This window comes from Coregonus lavaretus (assembly GCF_964263955.1).
Source record: "Coregonus lavaretus genome assembly, contig: HAP1_SCAFFOLD_3645, whole genome shotgun sequence".
Lineage (NCBI taxonomy): Eukaryota > Metazoa > Chordata > Actinopteri > Salmoniformes > Salmonidae > Coregonus > Coregonus lavaretus.
Window position 1 is genome coordinate 30,186 of NW_028163082.1, and position 18,714 is coordinate 48,899.

General features: G+C 42.2%; 1 protein-coding gene across 1 annotated transcript in view; it reads left to right on the plus strand.

Moving 5' to 3' along the window:
• LOC311118506 (AN1-type zinc finger protein 4-like) overlaps window positions 1–13,879 on the plus strand; it is a 29,408-nt gene extending 15,529 nt beyond the window's left edge. Inside the window, exons 10-11 of the mRNA XM_084193298.1 lie at window positions 5,315–5,432; window positions 11,307–13,879. Of these exons, the coding sequence (XP_084049424.1) occupies window positions 5,315–5,432; window positions 11,307–11,442 (254 nt within the window). The 3' untranslated portion in view covers window positions 11,443–13,879. The remainder of the gene's footprint in view (window positions 1–5,314; window positions 5,433–11,306) is intronic.
• Window positions 13,880–18,714: the final 4,835 nt, after the last annotated feature.

The following is an 18,714-nucleotide window of genomic DNA, read 5'->3' on the forward strand; positions in this document are numbered from 1 at the left end:
AGGGAATAGGGTGCCCTTTCAAACGCAGACCCAGTCTTAATAGAAATATCTATTTGTCCTGTAATAAGACAGAATGAGACTTTCTCAGATCATAATCTCATTGAATCCAAGAGGAAATGTGGTGGAAAATATCGAAGGGAAATTCCAAATTTCATGAGAATCCCAAGTTCCAAATGTTATGAGAAACACCCAAACTATGTATACCCTCTTTATTGAGATGAAAAAAGCTGCTGGCGCGTTTTCAACCCAAGTCTTTGTGAAAGCAACGTGTGTAATCTAGTAGCCCAGCACAGGGTCTGTAGTAGAACGCATAAACACACAACACACACACAGTCAGACAGACAGAGAACAGCTCTCTGACCGACCCAGGGGTAGTCGTAGGCTGAGGGCACACGCATACAGACAGACACATTAGTGCATGGACAGACACGTCACACATACGTATACGCATGTACACAGTAACCAAGCAGCTCACTGACCTAGGATTAGTGCCAGTGAGAACACACACACAAAGCAAGTACATTTTCATGCAATTATACACATTTTGCCATGGAATGTAGAGAAAGTGTTGCAGTTTTAAAGCAAGTTGGCTGCAATTCTACACATTTTGACACTGGGCAGAGAGAATATTTAGCAAGTTTATAACTAATTTCATGCAATTCTACTCATATATTTCCATGGTGCTGAGAGAAAAAGGAGCTGTTTTACAGCTAATTTCCTGCAATTCTACACATGCTGCCATAGGGTGGAGAGAAATGTTTGCAGGTCTTAATGTATCTGAGTGAGGGACTAATTTGGCAATCTAAACATTGTTAGTTGACATGGGCTAATTGACTATCAGTGACTGACATAACGAGAAACTGCTGATGCAAAATCGAGTTTCGAAATTGCACCTTGTTTAGTCTAACTCGAAACAGTAAGTTGAGACCCTGACTGAGTTCCTAAAATTATATCTAAAAAAAATATTGATCCAAGGGCCAGTTGCCCGTCGCCGTGTTACAGCCTGAATTCAAAATGGATTAAATAGTAACCCAGAATGACAACGTGAAAACATGTTTTTAGAAATGTTTGCAAATGTATTGAAAATGAAATACAGAAATCTCATGACACTCCAAATTGAGCTCAGGTGCATACAATTTCCTTTGGTCATCCTTGAGATGTCACTGCAACTTGATTGGTGTCCACCTGGGGCCAATTCAACTGTTTGGACATGATTTAGAAAGACCCACACCTGTCTATATAAGGTTCCACTGTTGACAGTGCATGTCAGAGCAGAAACTATACCATGAAGTCCAAGGAACTGTCTGTAGATCTCCAAGAGAGAATTGTGACGAGGTATATACTGTATCTGGGGAAGAGTTTAAAACAATTTCCGAGAGCACAGTGGCCTCCATCATGGGGAAATGGAAGAAATATCTAACTACCCAGACTCTGCCTAGAGCTGGCCATCCGACCAAACTGAGCAACCGGGCAAGAAGGACCTTGGTCAGGGAGGTGACCAAGAACCCAATGACCACTCTGACAGAACTACATAGTTCCTTGGCTGAGATGGGAGAACCTGCCAGAAGGACAAGTCTCTACAGCACATCACCAATCTAGACTTTATGGGAGAGTGGCCAGACGGAAGCCACTCCTGAGAAAAAGGCACATGACAGCATGCCTGGAGTTTGCAAAAAGGCGCGTGAAAGACTCTGCGATCATAAAGCAAATGATTCTGTGGTCTGATGAGACAAAAAAAAAATTTAGCCTGAATGAAAGCGCTATGTCTGGAGAAAACCAGGCACAGCTCATCACCCGTGTAACACCATCCCTACCGTGAAGCATGGTGGTGGCAACATCATGTTATGGGGATGCTTTTCAGAGGCAGGGACTGAGTGACTGGTAAGGATAGAAGGAACAATGAATGGAGGCAAATCCTTGATGAGAACCTGCTTCAGAGTGCAAATGACCTTAGACTGGGGCGACAATTTACGTTCCAACAGGACAATGACACCAAGCATACAGCCAAAGCAACGCTGGAATGGCTTCAGAACAAGAATGTGAAAGTCCTTGAGTGGCCCAGCCAAAGCCCATACTTGAATCCCATTGAAAATCTGTGGAAAGATTTGAAGATTGCTGTTCGCCGCTCCCCATTTAACTTAACAGCGCTTGAGAAAATCTGTAAGGAAGAATGGGAGAAAATCCCCAAATCCAGATGTGCAAAACTGATACAGACATACCCAAGATGACTCAAAGCTGTAATCGCAGCCAAAGGTGCTTCTACAAAGTATTGTCTCAGGGGTGTGAATACTTATGTAAATGAGATATTTCTCTTTCATTTTCAATAAATGTGCAAAAATGTCTAAACATGTTTTCACTTTGTCATTATGGGGTATTGTGTGTAGATGGGTGAAGGGAAAACATATATTTAATCCATTTAGAATTCAGGCTATAACAGAACAAAATGTGGAATAAGTAAAGGGGTATGAATACTTTCTGAAGGCACTGTAAATTACCAAAGTTACGATAGATTGCCATAGATTTTCTGTTGATTACCAAAATGACTGAATATTCCAGTAACTTTGGTAAACTACCGGTAGCTTTGCAACCCTACAGGGGAGTATTGTGAAAGCAGCCAATGCATGTTGTATGAGCACTGCAGCGTGGCACGGCAATGGCATTAATTAATTATACACTACGTTACAGCTGCAGAATGAGCACCAGACACAATGACCCATACACACTATGCAATGAGCCAAGGACAGGCTTGCAGTACATGTTTGAGATTGGATACATTGCTGTCGGCCTGCACAGATCACTAATCTGCAAATGACCTTGCATCCGAAATAACTACTCATTATGTCATCAAGATTAGCGATTCTGTGTCTCGTCTTGCTCAAACTGATTCCCTTCAAATAGCTCATCTTAGTGCGGATGGCCTTTGAGTACGTACCAGTATTTCCTCTGGAAAATGTGTAGCAGTGCCTCTGGAAAATGTGTAGCAGTGGGGGGTGGGGGGGGGTGGGGGGGTAGCGTAGGTGCAGTTCAAAGGAGGGTCCCTCCTCCTCCCCCCTTGTTTTGGGGTTTTGTGGTCTCCCCCAGAGCAATTCTATGTAGAAGGACTGAGAAGCTCAGTTCTGGTGACTTTTTAAAAGGACATTATATTCCAAAATGAATGAAAATGAAATGATGCTGACACCATCTAAAATATAATTTCTACCTCCCAGAAATTAGCCCAATAAATTATTTAAAAGTGGCAGTATGTAACTTTTTGGGCGACGTGACCAAATTCACATAAAAAGGTGAGTTATAGATCTATAATTCTACCTTTAAGGAAGTCTAAGAAGCGTTAGATCTGTTCTATGTGCGCTGTTTCTATGCTTCCTGTTAAGTTTTGTTTTTGCATCTTTTACTTTCGGTTTTGTACACCAGCTTCAAACAACAATATAAACTGAAATTAGGCAAACTATTTGTTTTCGCAACCAGGAAATGGCAGAGTGATTTCTGCATTGTGCAACTTTAACATATTGGACCATGCATATAGCCTATGCATGGTCCATATTATTAGGTATGCTATTAGCAATAAGCATTATCACCTGTAGCCCAACTGATGCAAATCAAATCACATTTTATTGGCCGCATACACATATTTAGCAGATGTTATTGCTGGTGTAGCGAAATGCTTGTAATGCTTGCAGCATGGTGGCTATAAATAAATAGTCTGAAGCATGGAGTTGCCTATCTGCATTTAGTAAGCATGTATTGATGAATTTTATGTCCCAAAAAACTTGCATAAACACAGTGATTATAATGTACCTGTAGGGTAACTTGGGGTGAAACGCCACACGGGTTAGCACGCATCCTGCTTGTACTTCTCACATAAACCACTTCATTGAAAAATTCTCCCAACACTTACTCTTGCGCATCAAAAAATTTAATCTCTGTCTAATCACAATTTAAGTCACTCCCCAAAAAATATTTTGAGAGAGGGAGGTGTTTTTACCTCAAGTTACCCTATAATTGACCCGTCTTACATTTAGCCCCACTCCCCTATGCACTCATGGCGAATTGCAGAGCAGTAACGTGCTTAACCATGCCTCTGCTAAAAACTCAGGATTTAAAATGGTGCAGTTCACATACTGTATTTAAGAGTTTAAAAATAAAGTAGGAATGGAAAGCTGGGATCCCCCTCTTTTTTAACAAAGGCCATTAAAACTGCTGTTTTCCCCGCGATTGCATTAAGAATTGTTGTGCATTGACTGCTTGTCAGAATGCATGGTTCCCTCCCTATGGCACTCGCAACTTGAATGCAGCTTGAGAGGAATATTTCTCTCAAATAGAACGCGCAACACCAAGCCGACTAGGTAAATAGATAAACCATTCTACTATGGAGTTGTCAGGTTGTTCTATTCATTACTCGTCAGATGCTCTTATCCAGAGCGACTTACAGTTAGTGAGTGTGCACATTTTCTTCATACTTGCAGAGGAAAAGTAAATGTGGAATGTTCTAGCATCTTCAAAGTGCGCCTTAACAAAGTTTTGTTCATGTTAAATTCTTTTTGGGGTGGGGGTGGTCGTGGCAGCAATGATTTGTGCTTTGGCACAGGGCCACAGCGAAATGACTGCGGCAGAAACACTGTAGGACACACTGTAATAGTATATCAAAGCAGATTAGTGATGGGACACAACATCCGATCTCATGGCCCGTTGCCTGCCTGGTTGGGAGATTCTCCTGTCTGCTGTGTCACACTAACCTCTGTTTATATCAGTCCTGTTACGCCTGGCCTTCACCCCTCTTTCTCTCGCTCTGTCTTTCTTTCAGTTGATATAGCCTCTTCTTTTACATGTTGCTTTGGTAATAGTTCGGAAGCTTAACATCATTTAAGAGTGAAATATTGGATGTTAATATCACCTCAGTGATCTTGGCTTACTATATTCTTTTGATTACTCAAAATAGCTATAAAAACAAAGTCGCACAAACGTTTCGGCATCACTGTGCCTTCTTCAGGGTAATGTCATGAATGCTTGAACCAGGTTTTGTAGACAAACAGTGCAATTAGTGCAACCAATGACAGTAGTGAGGGGTGTGTTGTAATTGCTAGGTTGATCAGAATGAATTGAGCGAAAACGTTAAAAGACAATAGCCCACAGCATATTGAATATATTATGCCATTATTAGCATTAGCATTAGCATCAACATACATTGTTTCATTTAATTTTACCTATATATTTAAATATTTCCAATTTTATTAAATGTTTTTGTTCATGCTAACTCATGCTTTTTATTAGATTACTCAAAATAGAACTATCCTTTATTCTGGTCTCCTCCCACTAGGCCCCCCTGCATATCACCTGCCTCCAGTCAAGGTCCCGCTGGCCAATAAGAAGAAGGAATCTAAACACTGCTTCCTCTGTGGCAAGAAGACTGGTCTGGCCACCAGCTACGAGTGCAGGTACACCTCTCAGTTCCTCTGTTATTCTCTCTCTCCCTCCACCCCTCTCTACATCACGGTCTCTCACTTCCTGCTTCCTCTGTGGCAGGAAGACGGGTCTGGCCACCAGCTGTGAGGGTGGTGACACCTCCCACTTCCTCATTCTTCCTCCCTCATTAATCGTTGTCATCCAATCTAGTCAGTTTTTTTGTGTATCTGTCCTACTACTAGGTATGCCAGGAGTAAAAAAGTCAAGTTTTATTATTTGGATGTACTAGGGCTGGGGGTTTGAAATAATTTCACATCGTATAGTATCATTCAATTTTGTCAGATATCCGGATATTCAAAATACATGTTTTTTTTTTTAAAGTATGTTTAAACCTGAGCGTTGCTGTGGTAGGGAGAGAGGCTGGTGCGCTATTGCTGCAGCTGGCAGCGGAGGTTTATATGGGGTGGTGTGTGTAGCGAGCAGACAGAGGGAGAGGCGCCAACGCAATTTGGCTACAGCCAAGACTAGCTAACTAGCAGCCACAATGTTATTTATCATCCCATATACTAGTGCCTGTCTTGACTGGAGTAGCCTAGAGAAGCTAGCTAGCTATCTACAGTGCCTTCGGAAAGTATTCAGACCCCTTGACTTCTTCCACATTTTGTTACGTTACAGCCCAGATCACTAAAAAAACACTGAAATATCACATTTACATACAGTACCAGTCAAAAGTTTGGACACAACTACTTATTCCACCTACTCTGCGTCTCACAAAGACACGGCGGTTGGAACCAAAAATCTCAAATTTGGACTCATCAGACCAAAGGACAGATTTCCACTGGTCTAATGTCCATTGCTCATGTTTCTTGACCCAAGCAAGTCTCTTCTTCTTATTGGTGTCCTTAAGTAGTGGTTTCTTTGCAGCAATTAGACCATGAAGGCCTGAGTCTCCTCTGAACAGTTGATGTTGATGTGTCTGTTACTTGAATACTGTGAAGCATTTATTTGGGCTGCAATCTGAGGTACAGTTAATTGCCCATTTCTGAGGCTGGTAACTCTTAATGAACTTATCCTCTGCAGCAGAGGTAACTCTGGGTCTTCCATTCCTGTGGCGGTCCTCATGAGAGCCAGTTTCATCATAGCGCTTCATGGTTTTTGCGACTGCACTTCACTTGAAGAAACGTTCAAAGTTCGTGATATTTTCCAGATTGACTGATCTTCATGTCTTAAAGTAATGATGGACACTTGTTTCTATTTGCTTATTTGAGCTGTTCTTGCCATAATATGGACTTGGTCTTTTACCAAATAGGGCTACCTGATGTATACCAACCCTACCTTGTCACAACACAACTAATTGGCTCAAACGCATTCAGAAGGAAAGAAATTCCACAGATTAACATTTAACAAGGCACACCTGTTAATTGAAATGCATTCCAGGTGACTACCTCATGAAGCTGGTTGAGTGAATTTCAAGAGTGTGCAAAGCTGTCATCAAGGCAAAGGGTAGCTACTTTGAAGAATCTCAAATATAAAATAGATTTTGATTTGTTTAACACTTTTTTGGTTACTACATTAGTTATTTCATAGTTTTGATGTCTTCACTATTATTCTACAATGTAGAAAAAAGTAAAGATAAACCCTGGAATGAGTAGGTGTGTCCAAACTTTTGACTGGTACTCTATGTATTCAGACCCTTTACTCAGTACTTTGTTGAAGCACCTTTGCCAGCGATTACAGCCTAGAGTCTTCTTGGGTATGACGCTACAAGCTTGGCACACCTGTATTTGGGGAGTTTCTCCTATTCTTCTCTGCAGATCCTCTCAAGCTCTGTCAGGTTGGATGTGGAGCGTTGCTGCACAGCTATTTTGAGGTCTCTCCAGAGATGTTAGATCGGGTTCAAGTCCGGGCTCTGGCTGGGCCACTCAAGGACATTCAGAGACGGGTGAAGAGACAGGTGAACCTTCGCCCCAGTCTGAGGTCCTGAGCACTGGAGCAGGTTTTGATCAAGGATCTCTCTGTGCTTTGCTCTGTTAATCTTTGCCTTGATCCTGACTAGTCTCCCAGTCCCTGCCGCTGAAAAACATCCCCACAGCATGATGCTGCCACCACCATGCTTCACCGTAGGGATGGTGCCTGGTTTCCTCCAGACGTGACACTTGGTATACAGGCCAAAGAGTTCAATCTTGGTTTCATCAAACCAGAGAATCTTGTTTCTCATGGTCTGAGAGTCTTTAGGTGCCTTTTGGCAGACTCCAAGCGGTCTGTTGTGCCTTTTACTGAGGAGTGGCTTCCGTCTGGTCACTCTACCATAAAAGCTTGATTGGTGGAGTGCTGCAGAGATGGTTGTCCTTCTGGAAGGTTATCCCATCGCCACAGAGGAACTCTAGAGCTCTGTCAGAGTGACCATCGGGTTCTTGGTCACCTCCCTGACCAAGGCCCTTCTCCCCCGATTGCTCAGTTTGGCTGGGCGGCCATCTCTAGGAAGAGTCTTGGTGGTTCCGAACTTCTTCCATTTAAGAATGATGGAGGCCACTGTGTTCTTGGGGACCTTCAATGATGCAGAAATATTTTGGTACCCTTCCCCACAATCCTGTCTCTGAGCTCTACGGACAATTCCTTCGACCTCATGGCTTGGTTTTTGCTGTGACATGCACTGTCAACAGTGGGACCTTATATAGACAGGTGTGTGCCTTTCCAAATCACGTCCAATCAATTGAATTTACCACAGGTGGACTCCATTCAAGTTTTAGAAACATCTCAAGGATGATCAATAGAAACAGATGCACCTGAGCTAAATTTTGAGTCTCATCGCACAGGGTCTGAATACTTATGTAAATAAGGTATTTCTGTTTTTGATTTGTAATGCATTTGCAAGATTTTCTAAACCTGTTTTCGCTTTGTCATTATTAGGTATTGTGTGAATATTGAGGATATATATATATATATATTTTATCCAATTTAGAATAAGGCTGTAACAAAATGTGAAAAAAGTCGAGGGATCTGAATACATTCCGAAGGCACTGTAAGCCAGCCAGCTATAGCTAGCTAGGCTAGGCTACATGCTGCGCTTTCTCCCCAACCCCGTTCAGATAAAACAGCCTACCTGTTGTTTGCTCATTGTATTCTAGTTCTTCTAATTTCACTAACTTTTAATTCCCTCATTTTATTCCGTATTGCGTTTGTTAGTGAACTCCCACTCCACTTGTTACACATTGAGCCTCTTTGCCACTTTGATTGGCCAACATAAACAATGAGCTACACACTGTGAAGGCTACCTGTTGGCTACCGGCCTTTTTATGGTGCACACCGTGCACATCATAAAATCTAAATTCAGAAGTTTGTTTTATTATAATGTCATGGTATATCCTTGTTTGTAACAATGTCACATGGATATTTAAATTCAGTAAAAGCCTTTTCGGTGTTAAAATAGGCATTCAAATACTAACGTCGGTTCGTAATATTCGAGTAACCTTGCACATTCCTAGGATGTACAGGATACACATGGTATACACCGTCCAACGAAATGCTTAGTTGCAGGTTCGACAATGCAACAAAATATAATAATATGAACATGAAGTAAATGGCTCAGTAGAATAGAAAAAACGTTTTAGTATAATACAGAAAGGCACAATCTATAGTCTAATAGTTACACGTGTTTTAGGGAAGGTGGGATTGTTCCTGTCCAGTAGTTTATGTCATCAACATTATGATATCGCATGCTGCCTTAACAGTCACCACCACTAGAACCCTATTATCACTCCCCTCCTCCCTTCTCTCCTCCCCCCTCCCTCCCCCCTCCCTCCTCCCCTCTCCCTGTCCTTGCTTAAAGAACACAGTGTGTGGTGGTGATGTAACTGGAGCTGTGTAATCTCCTGGTCATAACACTAACCGTCTGATGTTGGAGTCACGCTGTGTTCAAAAGATTCTAATTGTAATTGGGACTAGAGCGGACTAGATCACATAGCGCTAACTGTGATACAGTGTTACACTTGGTGTGTGTGGTTGAGGAGATGATGCACCCATGGGTGTTATGAGTTCAGATGAAGGAAAGGAGATGATGAGATTTTTTTATTTTACCTTTATTTAACTAGGCAAGTCAGTTAAGAACAAATTCTTATTTACAATGACGGCCTACACCGTCCAAACCCGGACGACGCTGGGCCAATTGTGCGCCGCCCTATGGGACTCCCAATCACGGCCGGTTGTGATACAGCCTGGAATCGAACCAGGGGGTCTGTAGTGACGCCTCAAGCACTGAGATGCAGTGCCTTAGACCGCTACGACACTCGGGAGATGATGCACCCATGGTGTTATGAGTTCAGATGAAGGAGAGGAGATGATGCACCCATGGTGTTATGAGTTCAGATGAAGGAGAGGAGATGATGCACCCATGGTGTTATGAGTTCAGATGAAGGAAAGGAGATGATGAGATGATGCAACCGTGATGTTATGACTATAGAGTAGTCGAGGCCTGTTGGGATTCTGGAATACTGGAAATTATGATGCAATAACTTTCAATACTGTGCCCTTGGATGACTCTGAACCTTACCACTAGCTGCCTAGCACGAACCATCACACACACACACACGTTTTCAATGATTAATTGCTGTTAGTCATTCAGAATGGATTGTGGTCTCTCTTTCAGTTCCTCTGGGATGGGGAAAGGATAGAGCTCTAAACAACTAAAGCTTTCCAGTGCCTTCTGAAAGGATTCAGACCCCTTGGCTTTTTCCACTTTTTGTTACGTTGCAGCCTTATTCTAAAATGGATTAAATTGTTGTTTTTTTCCGCATCGATCTACACACAATACCCCAGAATGACAAATAAAAAAACAGGTTTTTTGAAATGTTTGCAAATGTATTAAACATAAAAAACGGAAATAATTTACGTAAGTATTCAGACCCTTTACTCAGTACTTTGTTGAAGCACCTTTGGCAGCGATTACAGCCTCGAGTCTTCTTGGCTGTGACGCTACAAACTTGGCACACCTGTATGTGGGGAGTTTCTCCCATTCTTCTCTGCAGATCCTCTCAAGCTCTGTTAGGTTGGATGGGGAGCGTTGCTGAATTTAGTGGCCTCCATCGTTCTTAAATGGAAGAAGTTTGGAACCAGCATGACTCTTCCTAGAGCTGGCTGCCCAGCCATACTGAGCAATCGGGGGAGAAGGGCCTTGGTCAGGGAGGTGACCAAGAACCCGATGGTCACTCTGACAGAGCTCCAGAATTCCTCTGTGGAGATGGGAGAACCTTCCAAAAGGACAACCATCTCTGCAGCACTCCACCAATCAGGCCTTTATGGTAGCGTGGCCAGATGGAAGCCACTCCTCAGTAAAAGGCACATGACAGCCCGCTTGGAGTTGCCAAAAGGCACCTAAAGACTCTCAGACCATGAGAAACAAGATTCTCTGGTCTGATGAAACCAAGATTGAACTCTTTGGCCTGTATACCAAGTGTCACGTCTGGAGGAAACCTGGCACCATCCCTACAGTGAAGCATGGTGGTGGCAGCATCATGCTGTGGGGATGTTTTTTCAGCGGCAGGTACTGGGAGAGAGATTTCAGTTTTCATAGATTTGCAAACATTTCTAAAAACCTGTTTTTGCTTTGTCATTAAGGGATAATGTGTGTATATTGATGAGGGAAAAAAACAAACAATGTAATCAATTTTAGAATAAGGCTGTAATGTAACAAAATGTGGAAAAAGTCAAGGGGTCTGAATACTTTCTCAATGCACTGTAGCTGCAGGCTTTCAATAAAGTGTTACCAATTGGTGTTCTACTTACTAATATTGTTATTGTTCAGTAGAATTTTGTAATTATATCATCACACTTTCTGCTGCTTTAGGAGGTGAAAATTGAACAGTCACAGCCGTACTGTCTGAATAGGGCTGTTGTGTTCTTTCTCTCAGGTGTGGTAACAACTTCTGCGCCACCCACCGCTACGCAGAGACCCACGACTGCACGTACAACTACAAGAGCGCCGGACGCCGCTTCCTCCAGGAAACCAACCCCATCGTCAACGCTCCCAAGCTGCCCAAGATCTGAGCCCCTCCCCCTGTCCCCCCTCTATCCCTGCACTCCTCTTTCCTCTTTTGGGATGGAGGGATGAAAGGAAAATTAAATAACGGAAAGAAAGAAGGGATTTGATCACCACTGTGTGCTTTTTAACGACGGCAAAACGGCAAGTGTGAACAGAACGGAGACCACCGAATATGAACTTTAGTAGCTAGCTATCACCTCCGCTCCGGACAATGTGAACGAACTGTTGATCCGCTTTTACTCATAAACCTTGATCGTTTTTCCAGAGCAGAAAAGTATTGCATGTACATTTGTAGTTTTTAAAGCAAAATGTGTGTTGTGTATTTCACGTTTTAACAGAACAGAAGTGCACGACTCCAAGCATATGTTATATCCTGATATCTTCTGCTTTGTTTCTTTGTTTATCAGATTGTTTCTAAAAATAGGACTGCAGATCACTTTTTCATGCGACAAGTCTTTGAGAGATGCACTTTAGAATTATCATATTTATATACACCAATGTTTGACTTTGACATTTTTTAGAGGGAAGGCTCTTCTGTGTTTCTTTTGTAATTAAGGGGTTTTATGTTGTCTTACTGTCTATCATAATGTTTTTATATCCAGTACCTATCTCTCCTTTCCCCCTCTCCTATGGGCACATACATACTGGCATCACTCTTACAACACGTATTTGACTAAAGGGTCTAACACTTCCCGTTGATGAGAAACTACACTGAACAAAAATATAAACGCAACATGTAAAGTGTTGGTCCCATGTTTCATGAGCTGAAATAAAAGATCCCAGAAACGTTCCATACACACAAAAAGCTTATTTCTCTCAGATTTTGGGCACAAATGTGTTTACATCCCTGTTAGTGAGCATTTCTCCTTCGCTAAAATAATCCATCCACCTTGACAGGTGTGGCATATCAAGAAGCTGATTAAACAGCATGATCATTACACAGGTGCACCTTGTGCTGAGGACAATAAAAGGACACTTTAAAATGTGCAGTTTTGTCACACAACACAATGCCACAGATGTTTGAAGTTTTGAGGGAGCGTGCAATTGGCATGCTGTCTGCAGGAATGTCCACCAGAGCTGTTGCCAGAGAATTGAATCTAGCCAGAGAATACATTTCTCTACCTTAAGCTGCCTCCAATGTCGTTTTAGAGAATTTGGCAGTACGTCCGAAGGGCTTCACAACCACAGACCACATGTAACCACGCCAGCCCAGGACCTCCACCATCCGGCTTCTTCACCTGCAGGATCGTCTGAGACCAGCCACCCGGACAGCTGATGAAACTATGGGTTTGCAAACCAAAGGATTTTATGCACAAACTGTCAGAAACCGTCTCAGGGAAGCTCATCTGCGTGCTCCTCTTCCTCACCAGGGTCTTGACCTGACTGCAGTTTGGTGTCGTAACTGACTTCAGTGGACAACTGCTCACCTTCGATGGCCACTGTCACCCTGGAGAAGTGTACTCTTCACGAATGAATCCCGGTTTCAATTGTACCATGGCGTCGTGTGGGCGAGCTGTTTGCTGATGTCAATATTGGGAACAGAGTGCCCCTTGGTGCTGGTGGGGTTATGGTATGGGCAGGCAAAAGCTACGGACAACAAACACAATTGCAATTTGAATACACAGAGATACCGTGACGAGATCCTGAGGCCCATTGTCGTGCCATTCATCCGCTGCCATCACCTCATGTTTCAACATGATAATGCAAGGCCCCATGTTGCAAGGATCTGTACACAATCGTTGGAAGCTGAAAATGTTCCAGTTCTTCTATGGCCTGCATACTCACCAGACAAGGTCACCCATTGAGCATGTTTGGTATGTTCTGGATTGACGTGTACAACAGCGTGTTCCAGTTCCCGCCAATATCCGGCAACTTCACACAGCCATTGAAAAGGAGTGTGAAAAGATTCCACAGGCCACAATCAACAGCCTGATCAACTCTATGCGAAGGATGAGGCAAATGGTGGTCACATCAGATACTGACTGGTTTTCTAATCCACGCCCATATTTTTTTTTTAAAGGTATCTGTGACCACAGATGCATATCTGTATTCCCAGTCATGAAATCCATAGGTTAGGACCTAACACATTTATTTTAATTGGCTGATTTCCTTATATGAATTGTAACTCAATAAAATCTTTGATTTGTTGCGTGTATATTTTTGTTAAGTGTATAATACAGATTACTTTCATGTTAATTCAAGATCAGCTTTGACATAAGTATGCAAATTGTATAATTTATGTACGTTTATCGGCAATACTCTATGCCTGTCAAACTAGTTTATGGAAATGCAGGGTGGGGTCACAGAATTTCGGCTTGTGGCTGCCAATTGCCATGAAAAAACATGATTTTGTATAATTTATTATTTGCACAGCTGTTGCAGAAAACATAACATTAACTGTAATGGAGGAAGGGGCTAATCTAATAAAATATCTTTGTGTTTACTAACATGTTTGAATGAATTTATTTGTTTTCTACAACAACTGGTCATTTGTCTGACTGTAAAGACCAATGACTGGAATATAAATGTCTAACGTGTACGTAGCCATTACAGGTTTAGCAGTTATCATTGCGTTTGGACGTAGCTCAAGACCTTCACGCGTTCAACAAAAAGCAATCATTTTACGTGATAACGGCATGTGAATTCGAACATCCGTCCATATATCTGCTGTACTTACTCGGTTGGGAGAGCATGGCGCTTGCAAAGGATTGTTGGTTAAATTCCTAGGGCCACCCAAAGCGTCTGCTAAATGGCATATTACTATACCTCCTCATCACTACTGTACTTAGCATACCTCATCACTACTGTACTTAGCATACCTCATCACTACTGTACTTAGCATACCTCATCACTACTGTACTTAGCATTCCTATCACTACTGTACTTAGCATACCTCATCACTACTGTACTTAGCATACCTTATCACTACTGTACTTAGCATACCTCATCACTACTGTACTTAGCATACCTCATCACTACTGTACTTAGCATACCTCATCACTACTGTACTTAGCATACCTCATCACTACTGTACTTAGCATACCTCATCACTACTGTACTTAGCATACCTCATCACTACTGTACTTAGCATACCTCATCACTACTGTACTTAGCATACCTCATCACTACTGTACTTAGCATACCTCATCACTACTGTACTTAGCATACCTCATCACTACTGTACTTAGCATACCTCATCACTACTGTACTTAGCATACCTCATCACTACTGTACTTAGCATACCTTATCACTACTGTACTTAGCATACCTCATCACTACTGTACTTAGCATACCTCATCACTACTGTACTTAGCATATCTCTTTTCCTCAGCCTACTCTTATCACCCTCCTCTGAGAAGTCTTGTGTAAGTATTTATTTTTGTCCTCAATACATTCCTTGTCTGCCGTTTGAGAGCCTCCAACCGTCGATGGCATTCTGTTCTTCAAGCACTACAGTACTGAAGGGACCTCCTCTTCTCCGCATGCCTCATCTCTTCTAAAAGTGTCCTTCTGAACGTTCTGGGATATAAGAGGATGACTGCCTACGAAATGGGCTCTGTCTGGTATTCTCCATTTATCCTAGTTAACTAGCTACTAGGTGACCAACTCAGTGGCCTTGTTAGTGTCCACTCTGAGATTGAAAAGTTGGGGGTTCGATCCCTGGTCAAGTCATACCAAAGACAAAAAATGGGCCCTGATTCCTCTGCTTGGCACTCAGCATTAGGGAGATTGATTGGGGGTAGGTCCCTGCAACAGACTAGCATCCTTGTCCAGGGGGGTACTGGTACATCAAGCTGGCTCACGCTACAGAAACAGGAGATAGGCTCCTTCCCTATGGGTCGTTCTGGCTCAGACAAGGCTTACTTGGTGAAGGCTTAGTTACTAGGGCTCTGGTCCAAAGATGTGGACGATACTGAACAGGGTGTTGGGTTCTGGTCAAAAATAGTGCAGTACTAATAGTGGTACTGCAGTAGAACCTAAATGATCCCAAGGAGGGAAGTTGGTGTCACCGGTCCACAAGCATCAGCAAATCACAGTGTATAGGAACTATATAGCGAACAGGGTGACCGAAGTAGTGCTCTACATTTCAGACCCAGACAGTATGCCAGGGAGATCCTATATTCTTTGAATTATAGGATCTTTAAGCAATAGGCAAATCTGAAAAGATTCCCTATTCCCTATGTAGTACACTCCTTTTCATTGTTAAATAGAATAGAAAATAATTTACTGATTCATGTCACATAGAACCCCCCCTTCTCCCCCGCCCAGACCCACCCAATGTGCCACTCCTGTAGTTTCTTAGCAACAAGCTGGCTTTTATTACAGGGTTACTTTGTGATTTTGGCAATGAAGCCCTTTATCAACTTCCCCAGAGTCCGATGAACTCATGGATACAATGTTTGTCTCTGCATCCAGTATGAAAGAAGTTACAGGTAGTTTTGAAAGCCAATGTTAACTAGCATTAGCGCAAAGACTGGAAGTCTATGGTATCTACTAGCATGCTAGCAGTTACCATAGACTTCCAGTCATTGTGCTAATGCTAGCAAGCAACTTCCTTCAAACTGCACGCAGAGATATAAAAATGGTATCTACGAGTTCATCTGACTCTGGGGTAGTAGATAAACGGCTTAATTGCCAAAATCCTGACGTATCCCTTTAACATGAGGAATTTAAGACCTCTCTCTCTCAATAATTCTGATGAAAACAGGAGGGATGAGCAGACCAGAGGAGAACATATTATAGCACCCCTTGATATGGAGATGGTGCTTCTTAAAGACTTCATCCTGCCAATGAAACCATGTCAAAGGTTAAAACTGTGTTCTGGGCCTGATTCACACCATAGCACCAAGCCAAGCTGTACTGGGCTGGCCTGGTTCCGCATCCACCATAGCAGAGTATGGTTTGGGTTGGCCCTATACTATAAATTAGGCATTGCACTTCTAGATTCTAGACTAATGACCGTTGTTTCGCCACAATGTCTTGAACTGTGATCCATAAAATATGTATAACCCATAAACAAATATATATTTCTAATCTGAAATCAGGTTTTAGCAGTGACCCAGATCAGGACCATCGTGATCCAAGAGGACAGGAGGCCATTGTGATCCAAATTCAGTTATGTGTTTACCACCTAATGATTGAGGTTAGGATTTGAGAGGGGTAAAATAATCCTAGATCTGTGATTATGGGAAACTTTTACCCAAAGTGGAATAAGCCCCAACTCATTCAGGAAACTGATTTCAACAATATGCCTATTGGCTTGGAGTAGAGATACAGTGGCTGGGAAACAGGTTTCTGTACTCAGACTCCATCTCATTACAAGGTCTAGAGCTTATCTGCGAATATAAGAACTCCGTAATACACTCTTGACCTCAATGACTTGTCACAGCCGTCTGTGTCTGTGAGAGAAATAGAATCAAGCCAATCTTAGGCAAGGGAAAAGGAAAGGACCTGTCAACCTCATATCATATAACCTGCTATTGTTACAAAATCACTATTTGAATAGGAGGGATTACCATGGAAAAGGTAGAACAGCGCTCCAAATCTCACTCATGGGAAAATGAGGGAAAGGCTATTTGTCTCCATAAATGGATTCACATGGCTGATCCACACACACACACCAGATGCAGAGCAGGTCCAGGGCCAGGCAGTCTGTTTCTAATAGGACTCAGTGTCAGAACAGCCCTAGACTGCAGGCTCGGCTCTTGGGTTGCATCTCAAATAACACCCTATTACCTATTTAGAGCACTACTTTTGTCCAGAGCCTATGGGCCCTAGTCAAAAGTAATGCACTGTAAAGGGAATAGGGTGCCATTTGATAAGCATCATTCTAAAAGATGTCCAACCTCCAGCACAATGGTTTGTGACTAAAAAGTGACTAACCATAATTTGTGCTTAGATTGATAGGAAGACAATATATAGGGTACTGGAGGTAATTTAAGTGAGCTTTGTTAGGAGTGTTTTCATATTGATTATTGGCATGAGTTCAGTATTTAGATGCTGTATGTGTATGTGTGCATTTGCAAAGGCAATGCACACCAGTAAGCCAGGAGAATTCCAACCAATCAGATAAAGGAGGAAACATTCTCCATCGATTGAAATCTAGTTGGTGTTGAGTTTTCTGTATTTGGTGTTTTATTAGGATCCCCATTAGCTGTTGCGAAACCAGCAGCTACTCTTCCTGGGGTCCACACAAAACCTGAAACATGACATAATACAGAACATTAATAGACAAGAACAGCTCAAGGACAGAACTACATACATTTAAAAAAGGCAAACATAGCCTACATTACAGTATAAATACATGCACACAAAATATCTATGTCAAATAGGGGAGAGGCTTTGTGCCGTGAGGTGTTGCTTTATCTGTTTTTTTAAACCAGGTTTGCTGTTCATTTGACCAATATGAGATGGAAGGGAGTTCTATATAATACTGTACGCTTTCTTGAATTTGTTCTGGATTTGGGGACAGTGAAAAGACCCCTGGTGGCATGTCTGGTGGGGTAAGTGTGTGTGTGTCAGAGCTGTATGTATGTTGACTATGGTAACAATATGGAATTTTCAACACATTAATGTTTCTTATAAAAAGAAGAAGTGATTCAGTCAGCCTCTCCTCAACTCTTAGCCAAGAGAGACTGGCATGCATAATATTTATATGAGCTCTCTGATTACAATGAAGAGCAAGACGTGCCGATTCTGTTCTGGGCCAGTTGCAGCTTAACTAGGTTGTTATTTGCAGCACTTGACCACATGACTGGACAATAATCAAGATAAGACAAAATTAGAGCCTGAAGGACTTGCTTTTTGGAGTGTGGTGTCAAAAAAGCAGAGCATCTCTTTATTATGGAGAGACCTCTCCCCATCTTTACAAGCATTGAATCTATATGTTTTGACCATAACAGTTTACAATCTAAGGTAACACCAAGTAATTTAGTCTCCTCAACTTGTTCAACAGCCACACCATTCATTACCTGATTCAGCAGAGGTCTAGAGCTTAGGGAATGATTTGTACCAAATACAATGCTCTTAGTTTTTGAGATTTTCAGGACCAGATTATGACTGGCCACCCATTCCAAAACTGACTGCAACTCCTTGTTAAGGGTTTCAGTGACTTCATTAGCTGTGGTTGCTGACACGTATATGGTTGAATCATCAGCATACATGGACACACAGGCTTTGTTTAATGCCAGTGGCAGGTCATTGGTAAAAAATAGAAAAGAGTGGAGGGCCTAGAGAGCTGCCCTGCAGTACACCACTCCCTACATGTCTGACATTAG